Source organism: Lycorma delicatula, chromosome 4 (genome assembly GCF_047948215.1).
Source record: "Lycorma delicatula isolate Av1 chromosome 4, ASM4794821v1, whole genome shotgun sequence".
Lineage (NCBI taxonomy): Eukaryota > Metazoa > Arthropoda > Insecta > Hemiptera > Fulgoridae > Lycorma > Lycorma delicatula.
In genome coordinates, this window is record NC_134458.1 from 106,341,858 (window position 1) to 106,363,811 (window position 21,954).

Here is a 21,954-nt window from a genome sequence, read left to right on the forward strand (position 1 = left end):
ACTGATAAGAAACTAGTGCACTTGAAATCTGCTTATTATTGTACAGATTCCAAAACCGATATTTTTTCCGCCAAATTAAAAATTATAGTTTATTTTAAAAGACAGATTAATCGTAATACTTAATTTTATTTAAACTTTACCGACAGTTTTTAACTTCATTATATTTTGAACAATTATTGAAATATTTTAACTTCGTGCGGTATTTAATGCACATTAAATGTTACACGACCTACAGTGTATAAAACTGTATTTTATTTATAATTTTCTAAAACTATTGACAAAAATGTCATTTTAATCTTTAATATTTAGGTTACCTTTATTAGTTACATAATCTAACCTGCTTAGGTCAATCCTGCCGCAAGGTACTGGTGAGACAGCTAATTACAATGTTGTCTTCTAGGTTCTTTTGTCTTCTAGGTTTGATTCCTGACAAGGATCTATTGTGGTTTCAACTTTCATTTCGTTTATTTCATTGTAATCACAGAAATTTTTTAAAACCTTATACAAGACTATGAATAAAGACTTGTATGGTAAAACTTTTCTTGTTTTCATATTAATTAGTAATCAATTCCAAAGTTTTATCCTACAAAAACAGTGTCTCCTGAGGTTTGAAACTTTTTATCCCCTGAGGTTTGAAATCGAAAGATTTCAAGAAAACATGTCTTTTATAAATTTTTAATTATTTTTTATTCTATTAAAAAAATTATCAGCAGCTGAAACCATGTTAAATTTATTTCCAGAAGTACTTTGTTCAAAAATAAATTTAATTTCAACATATTCAAATGCTTAATTATTTAAAAAAATTAGGATGAAAGTCCCTGTTATTCATTAAAAAACTAAACTATTGAAGAGCAGTTACATGTTTTTGTAGGATAAAACTCAAGAATTGATTCATTAATTAATATGAAAACAAGACAAATTTTATTAACAAACAATTCTTTATTATTCTTTTTAAAAAATAAAAAGAAGAATATACTTTCTGCTTTTGGAAATATTCAGTTAAAGGAGAAAAAATGTAACTTGATTTATGTTTTAGATTATAATATTTTTAAGGTTTTATTTTTAGCTTGGAAGTGTTATTTTTATTGATAACATAATTTTTTTAAATTTTAAAATTTTTATTTAAAAATACATTTTATATACTGGACTAAACATCATTTTGCCCAATTACTGTTAAGAAAGTAGTTAATAAAAATAAAAATTAAATTTTTTATTTTATATTTTTAATAATCATCAGAGGAAATGTTAAAAGAGTCAGGCTTCTGCTTTAAGCATTCATGATAGTATGTTTTCACTGAATAACCTACTTTTTTCAAATAAATTTTTGTCCTGATTTATAAAAATCAACTAGTTTTATATAGCTTGTTAAGATCAAATCAGAAGAAAACAGTGTCTTAGACAATTCCACTAAATCAAAAACACAAGGTATAATCGTGTAGCTATTCATTTAATGTTAATTGGCATCATTTACATTCAGAAAAACTTTTATTAAGGTGTTATTTAACTTGAAGAGCCCTATTCTGCTGCAAAATGTAGAGATGGCTAATGCAAAACAAAGGGTTGTTTAATAACCAGGAATAACATCTCAATTACTTGTTAGGGTTCTATTGCAAAAAATAAGTCCTGTCAATAAAATAAACTAGTCTATTCAATTTGAAACATACTTCATCAGACCATATCACTAAGCCAAGGAAAAGTGCATCTGCTTTACATTGAATAAAATTTCTTGCAAAATTGCACCCTTATTTTAAAAATATGTGGACAAAGTATATGATTTCCTGCTGAATAGTAACCTTTTTAGTTACTTTTCAGCAGTAAGAGTTGCTGAAAAGACTAGAGCTCTTCATTATAGAAGAGCTCTTTGCTAAAATATCCTGATCAAATTATTTGTTTTCTTAATTGCAACTAGTTCTAGGACTACTTAATCATGAAGCATTTCTTTATTATTTTCAAATTTTAAATTCTATTATGCAAACTAACAGCAGAGAATAGAGATTTTTCAAGGATGGCAGCTGTATTATTGTTATTTTGACATCTAAACTGTTGTTTTCTGTAATTAAACACCATAATTCTCAGTATATAAAAACATGAAGTAAAGAACAATTGAATAGAAGCTACATTACTTATCATGAACAACTACAAAACCAAAATTTTTGATCTGTTGCAGAACTTTAATCCATATGCAAGGGAAATTGATTTTTAGCCCACCATATTATATAAAGCAATGTTTAAATTTTATTCTATCCCTATTTTATGGCTGCAATATACATGAGGTGTGATAGGTACTACTGAAGTTCTGATCTTTTGTTATACAACCAGTTTTCAATTCATCTAGGACTTTAATATCATTTACATGCTGATAGTGTATCGGCAGTAAATAGGCATCAAAAATCCAATTCATTCTTCACTTTCTTTCTAGTATTCTTGGGATGGGATAAATGTAGTTCTTGATCACATCTTGTCTCATAACAGATTGCCTTCATCTGATGAGATTTTGGACCAAAGAAATCATATTTCTACATATAATCAAATTTATCTGTTAAATTTATTATTTTTGTATACCCTGTAATATACATGTTTTGCTATTACCATAAAATTAGTTTTACTATTTTATTATTTCGACTTATAAAAAAATGTTTCTTGTGTTTTAGTTTTCCTTGGTGAACTTTACTAGTAACCTTAGCAGCCTTTCATTTACAAGTAGTACTACTCAAAAATCAGCATACAGTGCTACAAGACCGTGGTCAAGAGTTTCTCGGAATAAGTTAGTATTACGGTATTCTCTGATTAAAATTTACTTTGTTTTGCAGTAGTCTTGTGTAGTTAATTTTCATGTAAATGATAATTATTACTTAACAGTATTCTAAATGTATCTTTATTAACACGTTCCCTTCTCCAGAAAGATTCAGCTAATGCCATTCATATATATTAATTGAGTCTACATCAAATTTAATTATAAGAATTAATAAATGTCTATGATTTAAATTAATATGAATTAGCATTTTAAGTTTTAAGAAGAAAAAACTTAATTTATATGCCTTTTGGGGTTTGTTGCTCCATTAGTTTTTTGTGTTACAGACTTACTTGTTTGTGACAAGCTCAAACCTTCTACCTTATGTTCTCTGTTTAGTTACCTGTTGAAGGGAGCTGGATCTTTCTGGGAAAATTGCAGACTGACAACTAGAATGAATAATTCATTTCTCAAAAAATGCTTTTTTGAGAATATTTGGATAGCAATTATAGTTTATATGTTGAATAATTTCTGCATCTGCTTGTTTTACTAATCATTTCTTTTTTCTGGCAGTTTAGCTTAGCTGATCTTGTTATTAAAGTTTATTTGATTGCCTGAAAATATATTCGAACCTATGAAGAAAACAGTTTACTAATACCCCTGGTTAACATCTACTATATCTTCTAGTTAACATCTAAGTATAGCAAATTGACAATTTTGGGAGGGATTACCATTGGATTGCTAACTGGTACAGGCTTTACTTCAAAATACACTTTTTTTATAAGTACCCACTGATACAATTCAATGGCATTCATCTTCAATTGAATACTATAACCTGTTAACTTGTTAATTCCAACAGTGTACAATTTTTGTTGGAGGCAACAGCTAATGATTTGAATGCTAATTAAAATTTAGTTTATAAATGTTCTGTGATAATCCTATGATACCTAAAAAAAATCACCTGTACTGTTCAGAAATTCAACAGAATGGTATGCAGGTAAGTCTGCTGTAAGTGTTATTAATTATGTAGATATAACAACGAAGTACCTTTGATATTCATTTACATTTTAAAAATTATTATGTTGCATCATTATAATAATAAAAGCGAGGTGACCCATTACCAGAGTGTTTAAGAGAGACATTCAGATTTTCTAAGTAACAAGGGTGAAATCACTAAAGTAAACTAATTGTATTTTAATTAGACTCAAGATTTGTATTGAGATCTTGCTGAATTTTAGAAGTTTGTTAAATTTATACTCCAGAAGATACTTAAAGCTATTAATTAGACAAGCTTCCTTATCAACATAGTTACTACACTACATCATGTAATTCTGCTTATGAAGGTGAATAGGTAACTGCTGAGGAATAAATGAAGAGACCAAATTTTTAAGAAATATTGTAATTTTGAAATGGAAATTTAACCCAATTTTTTATGATTCTGAATAATTTCATATTTTCTTTTAGATGGCGACAGTCAACTCTAAGTAATCCATTAGAAGCATGTAAAACAGCATGGCCAGTACCGCACATCGAATCTGCTTTTCTTCCAGAATTTAAAATAAAAAAGAAAAATGAAATAAATTTTGAGGTAATTTTTTTTTTCTTTAAATTAGAAGTAACCAGATTATTAAACTGGTTTTCATAATACCGTATAAAATTTTAAAATTAATAACATTTAAAAATAATTTCTATTAGCAGTAATGGTAGTAACCCAGAAAAGTTATATTTAATTATTTGTAACCTCTATAATTTATGTTTAAAGTATAAATTAACAATAAATTTCAATAATTCTGTTGTATTTTTAGTAGTTACAAAAATCTGATAATTATCTGTGAAGATGATTTTAAGAATATTATCAATGTATTTATAAGGAGCATATGTTAATTTAGAATAAGTTTGATTCCATTATCCTTTGCCAATTTTTTCAAAGTAGTCTCAGATTAAAGTCAAAATGTGTAAATTTGTAGAAAATGAGTGAAAACCAAATAAATTGTTTTAATTCAAAAAGAGTCAAACAAAAAATTTTCAGTCATATTAGTTTATAATATGATCATTCAAATTTTTATAATTATATCTTGAGAAACAGTTTTCTTATTAACCTGTCTATTCAGCAATTGAATGAAGTAATGTGGTGGTTGTTTGATTTTTATAAGGTTATTTGTTTTTTTTAAGGTTTCATTAGCTGATTTGATTTTTTTAAAATTAAGTATTGCCACAGTTTAACCAATCAAAAGTTATTACTTATAAACAAAACCTTTAATTTTAATAAAGAAATATTTATTTTTAATCCATTTTTTTCTGAAAGTCAAATTCTGTTTCCTTCCCAACTGGACATTAAAGTTAGAAGCTCTACTCTGATGTTAATTTTTAACAGTTTAAATGATATTTATATATATATATATATATATATATATATATATATATATATATATATATATATATATTTACATTTTAAAGATTAACTTAAAAAATAAATAAAAAGATAGATAAAAATTAATCTTGTTTTAAATCTCCATATTAAAATTTAAAGTTTTTATTTGGCATTAAATTTAGGGTTAATAATTTTTTAATTTTTAATTTAGCGCTGACTTGTATAAGTCAGAATTTAAGGACAATATGTATAATTTTTTTTTAGTAATTTATATAATTCCTTTGTATTATTACGTTTTATATCTGTTTGTATTTTATCATTTTTAAGTATTTTGCACTATTTTTGAAGTTTCTTGTACAATTATTTTTTTTAAATTTATAAGAGTAAAAAAATAGAATTGTAATATACAGTATAAAAATTGACTAAAAATAATTTTTTTTTTCTGAAAATGTCTTAGCATACATCACCAGATAAATTGAATTATATGGAAATCCTTTAAAAAAATTGTAATTAAAGTTTTTTATTTGAATTTATACAAAACTTTTTTAAATGAAAATCATCTAATAGTTGTGTATTTCTTTCTTGAGGAATTGAGATTTTTACATATTGAAAGTAATAATCAAACATTTTGAGGATAATAAACTGCATACAATGTAAGAATTATCCTTTTAACTTCTTATGGTTTTTAGCAAAGTTTTAAAATACACTAAACACAGTCAGCAATTTAATTAAAGGATTTCCCTCACTGGGAGAAGGTCCTTTAATTAAGAACCTTAAAGTTTGTTCTTTAATTAAGGTTGGTATTCAAAGTATTAAATTAATATAGTTAGACCCTATCATTATAATTGGTTTCTAACAAAGATTGCTTTTTCTTAATCTAATTACTATTAGCAACTGCATTATTTCTTTTATACTACTACCATTACTACCCTTATCATAATAATTATGTTTATCACCGTCATCTCTGATATTATTATGCTATTTTTGTACAGTTTTTTTTGCAATAAGTTTAATCGCTTTGGATACCTTGAGATGAAAAAACATTCATAGTGTTGTCGTCAAGAACAATTATTGTTGAATCCGTCGGGTTACCAGAATCAGACAGAATATAACTGTTTGAAATCTGAATTTTAAACTCTCATATTTGAAAGTTATATTAAAAGTTAAATTTATATATATATTTTTTTTAATTTTGTTAGCCCTCCCAACTCAATTTTGGTAATAATTATTATTATTTTTTTAATGTATTATTTTATTGTTATTTAACTTCTACTGCTCTTTACTTTAACGTATTCAAAACGGGGACTTTTTTGTACTTTTTTTCTAATAATTTACATTATTAATTTATCACCATTATAACCTTCTTGTCATGAAATGAATTATTAATTTTTTACTGCATTATTTAATGCAATATTATTTTATAATTATTATCATTATATTTTAGAATTTTGTTCTTTAGTTATGTCAACTAGTATAATTTACAGTTATTGATTGTATTTCAGTTAATTGGAGTAATTGCAAAAGGAGCTTATGGTCGAGTTTATAAAGTGAATAAACTTGATAATAACGAGTATTATGCAATGAAAGTAATATCTAAAGCCCAGGTAAGTTACATCATATTTTTAAAAAAGAATTGAAACTTCTGTAGCTTGTTTTAAAAATTTCCACTTATTTGTATTTTGTATTATCTTAATAAATTTTTTATGTTTATTTTCATGGTAAGCACAATTACTTAAGAATTATTAGTAAAATTACATATATAATGGAGATTATGGACGAAATGATTCTGGAACCGATTTAAACTTTCTCCATACTTAAAATCTCAATTAAGAAAATTGGTTTGCGCCTCCACGTTGGTTCGTCTGGATAACCAGTTAGAAACGTGGAGATTTCTACTGGTGAACTAAATCGGAATCACCTCTCTGGATCACATCCAGAGTTGTAACTCGGGAATTTATTCCCACCCAAGGCTGACTTGCCTTTGAAAGTCAAATATGGAAGGTCTTTTAAGAAAAAATCCACCGCCTGGTAAATACCAGAGAAGGCTGCTCTCGGATCCGGTGGGCAGCTGCTTAAAAGATAACAATGAATCGGAGCGTTTGGAAACACCCAAAAACAACACAACTTCAAAATTGAGGATAAGACACAAGCAAATAAACTACATTGCCACTCACAACATTAATTCTCTAACTCAACCCGGCAAACTAAAAACTCTAACAGACATAATGGACAAACAAAATATCCTAATCGCAGGACTTCAAGAAATGAGAAACACCGATCGAGAGCCATTTGAATCTCAGGGTTACAGAATTTACAAAGGAATCCCCGGGAAACGTGTGATGAAGAATTGCCCACAGTTCGGAACAGGATTTGCAATCAATCTTAAAATAATTGACTCAGTCGTAGAATTTAAGTCTTACTCCCCCAGGATTTCAACCTTAACCCTAAAATCAGCCAATAAATTCTACACCATAATAAATGTCCATGCTCCCACCAATGACAAAAACAATCTTAAAAAAGATAGAGAAGAGATGGACAAATTCTGGGAACTTCTTGACCAAACTGCAAACAACATAAATAAGAGCCACACGAAGATTTTAATAGGGGACTTTAATGCCCAACTTGGTAAAGAACGAAGATATCGTGATATTATCGGAAAATGGCCTGCCCAAAAGAAAACTAACAAGAACGGCCAAAGACTTGTCGAATTTTGCAGAAACCATAATATGATCTCAAAATTCATCTATTTTATGAGAAAACCAAACAAATTGAAGACTTGGAAACACCCAGATTGGAAAAAAGGAGAATGGCAACTGGATCATGTTTGCATGGACCGGAATTATCACAAGGAGATTTATAATGTAAAAGTCTTGAGAGGAACAGATACTGGATCGGACCATTACTTAATTAAAGTTAAAATAAAATTCACCCCGCATAAATAGAAAAAATCCCAACCTAAAAACAAAAGAGCTTATGATCCACATAAATTAATAAACAATGCCATCTTTGAAGAAACAACAAAAAAAACCAAATTAACTAATAATTTAAAAGAACTGACATCCCAACTGAAAGAAATAGCTGAAGAACTAGCCCCTATAAACCCAAGAAAAAAACACCAATGGTGGAATGAAGAATGTGACAAAGCAGTCAAAGACCGACACCGAGCTTGGATCAACCACCAAACCCAGAAAACTGAAGAATCTAACCATGAATTCACTAAACAAAGGAAAATAACTCAGAAAATTATAAGAGGAACCAAACGACAAGCCCAAAAAAACTTGATTCAGCAAATAGAAGAAAGTTCCAAGAAAACTAACTCCCGAGATTATTATAAAATTTTTGGTCAGGCTCTTCAAAGATATGAACCACCCTCCCTTATGCTGAGAGGAAAAAAAGGAAATATGGCCCACACCAATAAAGAAAATGCTGAAATTTTGGCAGAAACCTTCAATAAACTCCTCAACTGTGACGACTCCCCAGAGCTTTTTGAGATTGATACTGAAACTCCAGTTAAAATTTCACCGGTAAATATCAACCCGCCAACAATTCAAGAAGTTCTCGCAGCCTTAAATGAAATAAAAAACTACAAAGCAAGCGGAGAAGACCAGCTTTTCGCAGAACTCTGGAAACACTCATCAGTTTATTCAGTCAAAACTTCCCTACATCTATGCCTCGTGAAAATATGGAACGAAGAAAAACTTTCAGAACACTGGACCACAGCCCTCATTCATCCATTACATAAAAAAGGGGATAAAACTAATCCGGAAAACTACAGAGGCATATCTCTCCTGGATTGCACATAAATCCTGTCGAGAATCATATACAACCGATGCAAAGACCAACTTGAACTGGAACTTGGGGAAATACCAAGGGGGATTTAGGCCATGGAGAGGTTGCCCGGAGCAAATAATATCCCTAAAACTTATGATGGACTTATATAAAAGACGGAAGAAACAACTAATAATCACCTTCGTCGACTTTAAAAGGGCCTATGATTGTATACACCGACCATCCATGCTGAATATTCTGAGAAACCTGGGCCTTCACCATAAACTCGTAAACATGATAAAATTAACTTTTTAACCAACACCCAGTCCAGAGTGAAATTCAGAGGTGAACTCTCTCAACCCGTCTACATAAAAACTGGATTGAGGCAAGGAGACGGCCTCTCAGCACTCCTTTTTAACTGCGCCCTCGAATTTGTCAATAGAATTACAGAAGGAAATCAAAATAAATTAGAGATGCAAAGCAGACTAGCATAAGCAAAATAGTTTTCAGGAAAAAAATAAGTCTGCCAGTATTATATAAATATAAGAATTAGAAACACATTTTTATAAGTACTTGTGAGAAGATCCATTTTTGACTGGTTAATTTAACAAAGAAAATTATGCTGAAGAAAATCATCTTTCTATTATCTGTAACTATTATTGAGTGCTGTACGTAAACTGTGTTGGTGATCCCACTGTAGCGGTCTTCCATTTTTATTTCTGTTATATGATCAGTTCATGATGATATAACGAAATTTTATTAAATACTGAATTGAATGATGGATTCATTCATTATTATTAAGTAATATTGTTACCAAGAGAAATAATGAGGTTACTTCATGAAAAAAAGGCTTCATCAATTTGTGTATCTTTAAATAATCTGAATTTGAAAATGGATTTTCAACTCTAAATCAGGCTATTGAAAAAGAGGTTAATTCATTAATAAAATTGAAAAAAATAGATTTTATTACTGAAAAGTAGCCCATGTATGACAGAATAAAAGTAATCATGCATAACATTGTTTATATGTATTACTTTATATAATAACATTGTAAAGGAAAAACCATTTACACAATTTAAAAAATTCATCCTTGTAGATTGAAACATTACATAAAAAAGTTGAATAAATTTCTTGAAACTTATGAAAGGAAAAAACAAAACTAAAGAAAAAGCAAAAATAGAACATCTAATTACAGATGGCTGAGATATAATGTGGTATCTCAATCTCCTTTGGAAAAATTGAATATGATAATGAAATGTAAAATGCATTTTTGGTTGATCTTATTTACCTAGGGTACATTTGCTTTTCATGACAATAAGTTACAATAAATCTACAACATTTTTTCCCAATCCTAACATTAAGAAATAAGTGTTTTTGAAATAACAAGAGAATAAATTTTAAAGATTAGTCTTTATAAATATTATATATTTATTTAAATAGGGATGATGTTTTTATTCAATCATCATTATCTCACCTCACTATAAATTTAGCCTTTACTTGGGAAATACATAGCTATTCACTCCCTGCTTTAGCAGTTCTAATGGGTATCAATAATATTCAACTGATCATATTTTTTTTTGTAATAGAATATCAAATTCCATCTGATTGAAGACTTTAATATTTTTGTTTTTTGTATTTTAATATTTAGTAGACTTTAATATTTTTCGAGACCTTCTATTTAAGACCTACTTGATCTTATTTCTTCTAATCAGTCTTGCTTGGTTCAAATTCAGTGGTATGAACATTCTTATCTTGAGAATTGAGTTATTATTGCTTTATTTTTATTCTAAAGTATTTGATTATAATTTATAATAATTAATTTATAATTTCATTTTCAGATTATTTCTGAAAATGGAGTTCAACAAGTAAAAGATGAAGTTAGAATTCAATCAACATGTGGACATAATCCATTTATTGTTAATTGTCCTTATTTTTGGCAGACTAAGAAGAAAATATTTATAGGTTTGTATTTGTAAATCTTTTCTTTGTTAACTTGTTTTATAAATTGTAAGTAATTTAGTTCCTATTATGTCTGGTTAATGTGGTATAATTCTTCTGTAAATATGAAATTTGTGTAAAACAGGTCCAGTTTTATTAGCACTAAGTAAGTAGTAGTAAGTAGCCTTTATAATTAAGAAATTCTGTATTCAGAGTTGAAAGAAAATTATTCATTGGATGGGTTGTAACTATCTAACTTTAAATATGTATAAAACAATTATAATTTTTTACTGAAATTAATTATTTTAAGATTCATATTATTCCTCTGTACCATTAAATTATATTTAAATTCTATTAAATAAGCCACCTAGTACAGAATATTGAGTTAAGACATATCTTAATTTAATTTTTCATGAAAGTACTTCTGCAGGATCCCACATTCTCAATCATGATTGAAATAATTCTGTTGTTACATAATAAAAATTTAAAAATAAAACTACTAAAATAATGAAAATTGCATATTAGTTTACACGAGTGCTGCTATCTGTTGCTGTTTTTATAAGATTGTTTCCTTCAAATGCTGTCTGATGATTTATAAAATTGAAATTTCATTTGTATTTATATATATAATATTTTCTAATATATTTAATTTTATGGTATCTTTATTAATTTTTAATGTTTCTAAATTTGTGTTAATATCAGAAATAGAACTTAAACAGCCTAAAACATGTAGCAGTTGAAAGTGGATAGTACTTCTAATTAATTTCATTAATTACTCTTTTTTCTGTTTTGCATTCACAAGAACCTTTATTTTGCAGATTTTTCTGTAATTTTTTTTCTATCTTGACAATCTTTTATTTCAGTATTTGCTTTATATGGTTCTTCCTTTACTTGTTTTATGTGTGGGGCGGAGTTTTATATTTCCATAATTTATCAAAAAGTTTTAAACCTAAAATATAATTACACAAATAAAATAATTTAAAAAAATATTAACATATATGATAAAAATAATTATAAAAAGTTAGTGGATAACTGCAAAATGTTAAGTAGATAAATCATATGCTTTTAACAAGAGCATACAAACCAAATAATCCCATTATGAAATATTTAAAAAATAACAATAATAAAAGTAATAGAGAGGAATATGTACAAATAAATGCAAAGAATGTAAAAATATTTTTATAGGTAAAACCAATAGATATTTAAAAAGAGATTTACAGAACATTACACAGTATACAAAAATAAAAAAATGAGGTATACCTATTATAGCTGAACATCTGTTAGAATGCAAAAATAGTATTACAGATTATAAAATCAATTAGAGATTTTGGAGATTTGTGATAATGATAAAAAAATGAATATACTCAAGAAATATTATATTTATAAATATAAATAAAAATATAAAATGATGAATGACCAGATCACATTCGAAGATGATGATTTACTTAACAGTATAATAGATACAATCTAACAGTTAGCAATAAAGACTATAGAACAAAGGAAAATACTACTACATTTTAAAGACTAAATTATTCCAATACTGGATAGCACAAATACATGTACATTTATATCATTTAAAATTTTTTAATAGAAAATATTATAATTTTCAAAAAGAGAACACAAGTTATTTGAAAGCATAAGTTTTATTGTAATAAAAATAGAATTTAATAACAACTGAAGATGTGGGATACCACGAAAACCGGTTATTAGAAATCAATAAGGTAAGTTTAACTTATCTGATTACTGTATTTTGGTGATTTATATTTCATATAATATTAAATATATTTAAATTCACTGTAACCATCAGATTTATCCATAACAATTCTGCACTGTATAGAGATTGATTATTTTTACACATTACGGTATCCAGTAACCTCCTCATTTCCATTATAATGCTATCTACCACTGTAATGAAGAACACTGTATAAATGGCTCCTTTTGCTCTCTTAACACTCATATACAGTTCATATAATGTTCTACACTCCTATAAAGTTCTAATGACTTTCTTGGTTGGATAGCTGAATAAGCAGTTAGAACTCTGGCCATTACTTGATGAAATTTTCTGTATTGTTTGTATGCTACATTTTTATTTTAGTGGATAATTTAAGAGTAAGTAAAAGATAATATTTGTGAATATTGAGTTCTAACTCTCACAATATTTAGCTTTTCCTTTCAAATATTATCTTATTTCATTACTATTTTTCACGTATCGTAGGTAACCAGATATAGAATACTAGATCACTAGTGGGTACTGGTGTTCTTTGGTGGTAGGGTTTTAATTAACCACACATCTCAGGAATGGTTGAACTGAGACTGTACAAGACTGCACTTCATTTACACTCATACATACCATCCTCATTCATCCTCTGAAGTATTATCTGAATGGTAATTACCAGAGGCTAAACAGGAAAATGAAAGAAAGGTAACCATGTATAAGAACAACAAATTTTATTTCATAATGACCCAAAATATTAAAATACTTTTTCAACAGTAAAATTAAAAAATAAAGTTGTCTGTTATTTTGAGGAAAAAAGAATAAAAAATAAGTATTTCCTGATAGAAAAAATATTTAAAAAACTTATTCTAAAATAAAATGTAATTATTTCTTACAATACAATTAACTAAATTTAAACCACTCAAAAAAATAAAATTATAAAAAAAATCCCTATATATATTTGGAATTACTGAGTTCTACTTTTGAGACAAGACATTTTTTTCTCTGAATTGTTATGTGATTGGCAGTTATGTCTGAAGTCACCTTAAATTATTTTTATCTACCTTGAGGTGGTGTGACTCTTCGAGCTTGACAATAATAAAGCACTTTGATTGGTTTTAAAGTGGAAGTAATCACCTTAGCTTCAGTTGTGAGCCTTTGAGTACGGCAGGTGGATACTAGTTTTTGCGCTCTGTGTAAAAAGTGTTGCTTTCATGTATTTAAAAACGGATATTACTCTGAGAAAGCGTGCAAAAATTATTACTTTTAAAGATCACACTTCTTATGACAGTGAGAGATATCACTTCTGCAGTTGGTGTAGGCAAATCAAGTGTATCAAGAGTTCTGACAACATTCAAAGAATCTGGATTATCGTCTTCAAAAAAGGGAGGGAATTGCAAGCGCAAATGGAAAACTACTTCAAGAACTAATAAAATTCTAATAAGAAGTAGTAAAATTAATCCAAGAAAAACAAGGTCAGACCATAAAAGAGATTTACTGGCAACTAGTTTTGATATTAGTAGTTAAACTTTTCATCGTTGGCTTCTGGAAGCTGGCAGGAAGGCAAGAAGAACAATGAAAAAACAATCTTTAACTCCTAAAATGAAGAATAAATGTTTATCATGAGCCCAAAAATATAAATCATAGGCTGCTGATCACTGGAAGAAGGTAATTTTTAGTGATGAAACTCATTTATTTGAGCAGGTTTACAAAGAAAATGTCATGAGATGAGGTGATAGTGAACCTTTGAGACCTGAGCATATCCAACAAACTGTAAAACACCCTCTGAAACGATGTTTTCGGGTTTTTTCATGATAAATGGTGTTGGAATCTTAGTTCCTGTTCAAGGTATGATGAAATGATTGTATGTTGAAATGATTGATGTTCAATGTATGTTTGTCTTAGCTGTATAAAAAAAAATATTGCAAATAAAAAGTAGTTGAGTTTCTCAGTTTCGAATGCATTAATTTAGGTTTGAGGTTGGAATCTTAGAATATACTTTATTTTTAATGGTTTCATGCTGAAAATTAAAATCTGTTTGGTATTGTATTATTAGTAGCATAAAAAAATATAACTTTAATCATTATATGCAATTAAATGGTTTCCTTTTCATACCCATGGTTGGGTAGATAGAGCTCCAGCTATACAAGCAAATTCTTATTACATTAGTTACTTGTTCATCCTCCCAGTCACCATCTATTCTCTGTTTTTTGCTGACAGCAAAGAATCCTGACTCTAAATATCTAGGATTTAACATGGCTTCGTGCACGTAGCTGGTTTTTGAACAAGCTACCTATACATCAAAGCTAAGTAAAGCAATACCATATCAGAAGATTTTCATATTTATTATTCAACTTACCTTCATAATAAATGAGTTTGTATCTGTTATTTCTATCTTATTCCAAGTTTCAACTATGTTGCTGTAAAAAGTGTAAATAAAAACTAATTATTGAAAAACCCTTAGTATCCCAGATTGAAGTAAAATTAAATCAGCATTTAGCAAAATCAATGCTATAGACAAATACAATCAATTTATTCTTCCTATATTGTAATTTTAATAAGTTTATGAATTTTCATGTCTAATTATCTAACACATCATAACTGAAATAAAGTTAATTAATCTTTTTCTAGTGAGCAATTATATGAGTGGTGGTGAATTATTGACGTTATGTCAACTGTATGGAGCTTTACCGGAAGAACTTGCAGCTATATACATAGCTGAAATCGCTTTAGCATTGGGTAAATAAAAATATTCATGTTTATTTATTTTTCTGTGCTTTAGGATAAAAATCATTGATTTAGGATCTAAATCATTGATTTTCCAACTTTTTCGCCTATTGCCTCCCAGAATTTTTAAACTTACCATTTGTTAAAAATAATAATTGCAATTATTGTTTTTAAATGTGGCATATCCTATTTCTGAGTTGAAACTTACATTTTAAATGGGAACAGTTAAAACGTATATTATTTGGAAGTATTTTTATTAAAATTGCTTTCAAAAAAATTACAATTGTATTTATATAGGATGTTTCTAAAATGGTGGGCTGGCAATACTTTTTCGGATTCTACTTGAAAAACTAAACAAAAAATATCCTTAAAAAAATGGTAATTTCTCCTTCGTTCTCCCCCTATCCACCATTTTGTTATTTTTATATAAAAATTTATCTCAAGTTCAGATAAACGAATCACATTAATATTTGGTAAGCGTCTTTGTAATAAAGTTTTACACTTAGCAAAAAATCAGGACTTAAATACCTTCACAAATTACCAAATGGTGGCCATATGTATTTTTCAATCCGTTTTATCTCTATAAATATAAGTTTTATCAAAATGTATGTTTTTGCTAAAATATACATTTTGAACAAAATTACATTTTTATTTTTGAAAATCTGTTAAAAAATAGCTGAGTTATGGCAGAAAATTGATGTAATTATGCGTGTGTTTTCATGTCCTCCACATTCAATTCGATGAAATATTAATTGTTTTTATTTATTGTTAATTCTAATATTATATATATATATATAATATATTTGATCGAATTAAACGTAAAGTGGAGGACATGAAAACAGACACAAAATTAAAACATCAATTTTCTGCCATAACTCGGATATTTGTTAACCGATTTTAAAAAATAAATTACATTTTGTTCAAAATAATAGGCTTAATATTTTAGCAAAAACTTATATTTATAGAGATATAACGGATTGAAAGATAAACATGGCCACCATTTTGTAATTTGTGAAGGTATTTAAGTCCTCATTTTTTGCTAAATGTAAAACTTTATTACAAAGACGCTTACCAAATATTAATGTGATTCGTCTATCCGAACTTGAGATAAATTTTTATATAAAAATAACAAAATGGCGGATAGGAGGAGAACGAAGGAGAAATTACCATTTTTCTTAAGATATTTTTTGTTTAGTTTTTCAAGTAGAATCCAAAAAAGTATACTCAGCCCACCATTTTAGAAACACTCTGTAAAACAACAATAAAGATAGCATATTCAATGTAACAATATAACAATTAAAACAAAGCTTTCAATTGAAAAATTACACTTGCATTAATGTGAAGGATGAATTTGATGTGCTTTAATGAGTTTGTTAACATCAGGCTCAAATTTACGTAAAAAAAAGTCGTAAGTCGCATTTGCTAACATGCAGTCGATTTCTCTTTTTTTGTTAGCAACGTTATTACAGCACTAAATCCACATTCAGACAAATACGACGATGGGAATGCTATCTTCATTTATTATTAACCCATGATTGTAAAAAAATTATTATTGAAATAAAATTAGAAGTAAAATAAAATAAAAATAATAGATTTGGTGAAACATCTGATTATTTAATATAAATTGAAAATTATAATTTAGAATCGTATTATTTTTGGATTTTCTTAGCAAATTCTTATAAAATTGTTTATTTATTTTTTTAAATAATTTTATTTAATTATTTGACAGAAAAATAAAATACATTTTTGAATTGTATTCAATTTAGTGATTATTGTAAAAAACTTTCACTTGTGCATAATATGCACAAGATTTCTGGTGTGTATTTCAGATTTCTGGTGTATCTTATAAATAAAAGTTAATACTATTAAACTATTCTGTTTAGTGTACTCATGTATATTGGTTAAAAATATTAGTTTTGACCTTACAGTGTATAAAATAATCAGTTTTTATTTTTGGATTATTTAGTAAACAATTTATTTAAAGAGTAATCAAGGTACTTTTACTCTAGCCTAATATTAAAGATAAGATTGTTGAATTAATAATTGTATTAATTTGTGTTTATATTTGATGTAAATAAAAACTAATATTTTAGCAATTGTGTAATTGTTCACTTTTATTGTTAAAGAATTGGAGGATCGTATCTAACTTTCATATAAAATAAGTTTAAATGAAGTGCAGCAAAAATTTGTATATGTAATTTAATAGACGTACAAGGAAGTCATGTGGTGTCCACATCAGATTATTTTAATCAGCCATGACCTTCCTATACCGCCTGAACGTCCCCAATTTTCTGTTGGTCTTCTACCGCCCCCCCTGAAGGCCTCCAGCACCCACAAGGGGGCATTATCGCCCACCTTGAGAATGAATGATCTAAATTGATAGTAAAATATAAATGTGTAGTACTTAAGAATTCTTATAGGTATCTAGTTCACAATAGAATCATTCTTCAGCCACAGAGTTTGTTCAACTCAGCATTTCATGCTGTTAGGTCAAACTGTTTGGACATTTTTTTAATAACATCTCTGTAAGCTTAACATTTATTTATACGAATAATTGCTTCTTTATTAAATTAAGGCTCCAATGGTATTTTTATTATAGTATTTTTAAGGGTATCATGTCTGTTAAATGGATGTTGACAAATATATAAAACGATTTTATATGAAGTAGTTTAATATACTGATTAACTGCTGAAAATTCTGTTTGTAATGACTGTAAATGCAGCAGCTCGATTTTTCATTTAGTAAACTGATGGATCTTTAGCATTTTGTATGAGTTCATGTGTATTTTTCTTATACCATCATTCACCCTGTGTTCAGCAGCATTTCTGCTTACATTTTATGTAAATCATTTTGAACGTGCAGTATTTTTTGTGTACTCTCCTTTTATTTTTTATCATTATTTTTTCTTGTCAATGTAAAATGATGTTGTTGTACACAATCAAATTTTACTGTCTATCAATTTAAAATTTAGTAAAACATACCTGCTTATATGATTTAGAAAATTCAAGTTTTAATGAAATAAACACAAAATTACTAGCGGTTTTGTGAGAAGAGTGTTGAATTTAGTTGAAAGGTTAACAAAAAATAAAAATTAGTATGTGCAGTTTAAATGTATAAAAAAAACATATAGCTGATCTAGAAAATTATCTATTAAAATATCGTAGGTGCAGCCTTAGTACTCCATTTTATTTAATATAAATGTTAATGATGCATGTAACCAAGAATTCATATTGTTTTCCTATTTCCATTTAATCTATGTGCATTAAAAATCTTACATGTTGCCTTGGAGTAAAACAAGATTACCCATCCTTTTGGGTCCAAACTCCTTTCATTTTGAGATGTTCTTGATATTTTTAGGTCCCTGTTGTAAAAATCTGGAGAATGTGAAGAATCTTGCTCCTGTAATATCGTATGTTTGTCGAAAATTATTAAATGATCTTGTGTGTGAGGGATATTACAGGTTCTGGTTAATTGTGCCATTACTTGATTAGATAGAATGAAAATTTCCCATCACATGACATATACATAAAGCAGTGTTATCAAAGAAGAGGTTTTTTGAATACTAAAATTTTTTAAATAACAAATGTTATTTTCATTCATAGTAGCAATGTATATAAAACAACATATGCGTCATTCATAGTAGTTTCCTTTATTTTAGTCAGTGTTCATAATGTGTTTGGATATATTCTTAAATCCCATTCATGGAAACTTGTTTCAGCTGGTTTGTCATACCACCAGTAATATCACTAGTGTCCTTTCATTGCTTTCCGTCAGAGTCATTTTCATGCAAGGAAACAAGTGAGAATAAACTGATGCCATGCTGGGAGATAATATATATAATGTTTCTCTCAGTATTATTTATGTTTCTTTCTGATCAGTAGACAATTTATTGAAAATCATAATGCATTCAATACAAAAATGAATTTTAAAATAATGTGATAACTGTCTAGTGATATTATCCCCTCTGGTGCTAATTCAATAGATTTTCTACTAAACTTTTAGACATACTCAATGTTTGCTTCATTTTTAATAATAAAGAAAAGACCATTAATTTTTTTTTTTTTTTCATTGTTTCACTATACTCTTTTCATGCAGTGCAAATGTCTTAAGGCAATTCTTTAAAGAAAAGGCAATATTTGACATTTTTATACTATTCACTGATGAACAGTTTGAATGGAAATAATGTTTCACATATGATTCATAAATCCATAACTCTTCTGTTATTGGAAGGGAAACAAGAACATGATACTAGTTATAATATATAGCCAAGAAAAATGTATGCTTATAAAAAATAATTACCTTTTTAGAAACTACCTTATATAATCAATATGTGGCCCACCAATCTTAATCTTCTTTAACAAATTATCTCCATATCTCTATCTCCTCTTGGTTTCATCTTAAAACCACTTAACTTATATCAACCCATCAATTTCTTTACAGTATTGTCTAGTTCTGTGTTTCAAAAGTTGTGGATTCATGAAATAGTATCCATCCTACTGTCACCACAACTAATCAAAGAGGTCTCTCTGTTGAAGTAAAGGGTAAACAATGTCCTGAATTAGCTCCAGGTAATTCTCACCATTGACACCATATTCAGAGAAGAAAGGCCCAATGACTCCTTGGTATCTAACACCTCTCCAGACCATGATGATGGGACTTTTATCATTGTACTCGACTACCACATTTGAAATTTAGATTTGACGTATGCCAGTAAATACTACTTTTTCTGTTTACACTACCGCACAGGTAAAATTTGGCTTCATCAGTCCACACCACACTGTGTTACAACTGTGGGTCTTCTTCAACTTGGTGAGCCACTCGTCAGCAAACTGCAGACAGCGATCAGGATCATCTTCATTCAACCTATTGATTAGTCTCGGATGATATGGTTTCAATTTCATATCTGTGAGCATTTGCTGTAATGAATGGGAATTGTCAATGTTGTGGACAGATGGTGTGTTGATTTGGATTTCTGGGGTGACAACACCAACACCTGCTGCAGCCACTCCTTGTTCTCAACCTTGTTGACAGTTTTTGGTCTCCCTGCATGTGACATATCCAGTACGGCGCTAGTTGCATCGAAGTATTTGTTTAAACATGCAATGGTCTTCGGTTTTGGTGCATCCGGTCCATACTCCAGATGCATACAGCAATGAACTTCCTGCATGTTGTTGGTTGCGAGTACAAGCGTACGTACCAAGTTCATTGCTCCAAAAAAACACTTTTGGAACATTGCAATATGACACCTCTGCTATATGGAAAGTTAAACCCATCAGAAAATGCACTTCTGGTAGAAGATATGGCAAATTCAAATTGCATTCTACTACTTATGGGCCACCTGTATAATAAAATTGTTGAATATGCAACTACAAATAACAAACTACTTAAACAGATAAGAAACTACTTAAACTAATTTTTTATTGTACTTAAATAAATAATTGAAACTAATATTCTTCTAAATTATTTTTCAACTCTATGTTTCATAAAATCATTAACATTCTATTCCATTCCACACTATGAAACATTGTTTCAAGATTAATTGTGAAATAATGTTTCAAGAACTATCTAGTTTTGTAATAGAATATGCAAGTTTAATGACATTTTTATTATGCATTGTAAAGTTATTTTGAGGGTTACAACTGGTTCTTATGTGTAAAAAATGATGGTTTATAATAAAAAATACAGTGAAACAAACTTTTCTTTATTTTAAATTTTGCCTTTGAGGAAGCAAGTTTAGATCAATATAAAACAGCAGTGTAGTTAAAATGTAGGAAGTGTTGAATGTTATTATATATATTGATATAATTTATAATTTTTAGCAACCTTGGATTATTTTTTTAACCACAAGCCATTTTTTAAATACTGTTTCACAATTTGGATTCTTTGTGCTTCTAAAATAAAAATTTTAGCTTCCAAACTAAAAGTTTAAAAGTATTAGTTATGTTATTAAAGAAATAAAGATTATGTGAACTGTTAATTTAAATAAGTTCAAAAATCTTCCAGAGTTAACTATGTAGATAATATTTCTTGTGTAATATAGGTATAACAATAACAAGGATACTAAGGTTATAGGAAGAATATTGTAGTGTTATAAGAATTTTGTGTAATAGGAATAATAATAATAACAATTTTATTAAATAACTTATAAATTGCAAGTTAATTTTCAATGCTGTTTGTGGGAAATTTGTTCATATGTATTTTTAAAAAAATAATGCTTCTTTTTGTTTATTGTTGCTCATTTATTCTGGTTTTTTAAACATTTTGAATTTAAAGTTACAATTTTTTGTTTTTAGATTTTTTGCATAATTCTGGAGTCATATATCGAGATCTGAAATTGGAAAATGTACTGTTGGACGAGGATGGTCACGCACAACTTATTGACTTTGGTCTTGCTAAATGGTTGCCATATAATTCCAGAACAAGAACATTGTGTGGAACACATCAATATATGGGTATGAATAGTTTAGATTGTTATAATATTGTTTAGTATGGTAGTATGATATGGAGTTGTATGTACTATTGTAAAATATGATTTGGAGTATATTTTTTTTTTGTCTTCAGTCATTTGACTGGTTTGATGAAGCTCTCCAAGATTCCCTATCTAGTGCTAGTCGTTTCATTTCAGTATTCCCTCTACATCCTATATCCCTAACAATTTGTTTTACATATTCCAAACGTGGCCTGCCTACATAATTTTTCCCTTCT

The 21,954-nt window shown here is 28.1% G+C and overlaps 1 protein-coding gene across 1 annotated transcript in view; it reads left to right on the forward strand.

Annotated features, from left to right (window-relative positions):
• LOC142323725 (uncharacterized) overlaps positions 1–21,954 on the forward strand; it is a 417,400-nt gene that overhangs the window by 368 nt on the left and 395,078 nt on the right. Inside the window, exons 2-7 of the mRNA XM_075363881.1 lie at positions 2,652–2,764; positions 4,196–4,319; positions 6,605–6,706; positions 10,709–10,832; positions 15,154–15,261; positions 21,543–21,701. Coding sequence (XP_075219996.1) covers positions 2,652–2,764; positions 4,196–4,319; positions 6,605–6,706; positions 10,709–10,832; positions 15,154–15,261; positions 21,543–21,701 — 730 coding nt within the window. The remainder of the gene's footprint in view (positions 1–2,651; positions 2,765–4,195; positions 4,320–6,604; positions 6,707–10,708; positions 10,833–15,153; positions 15,262–21,542; positions 21,702–21,954) is intronic.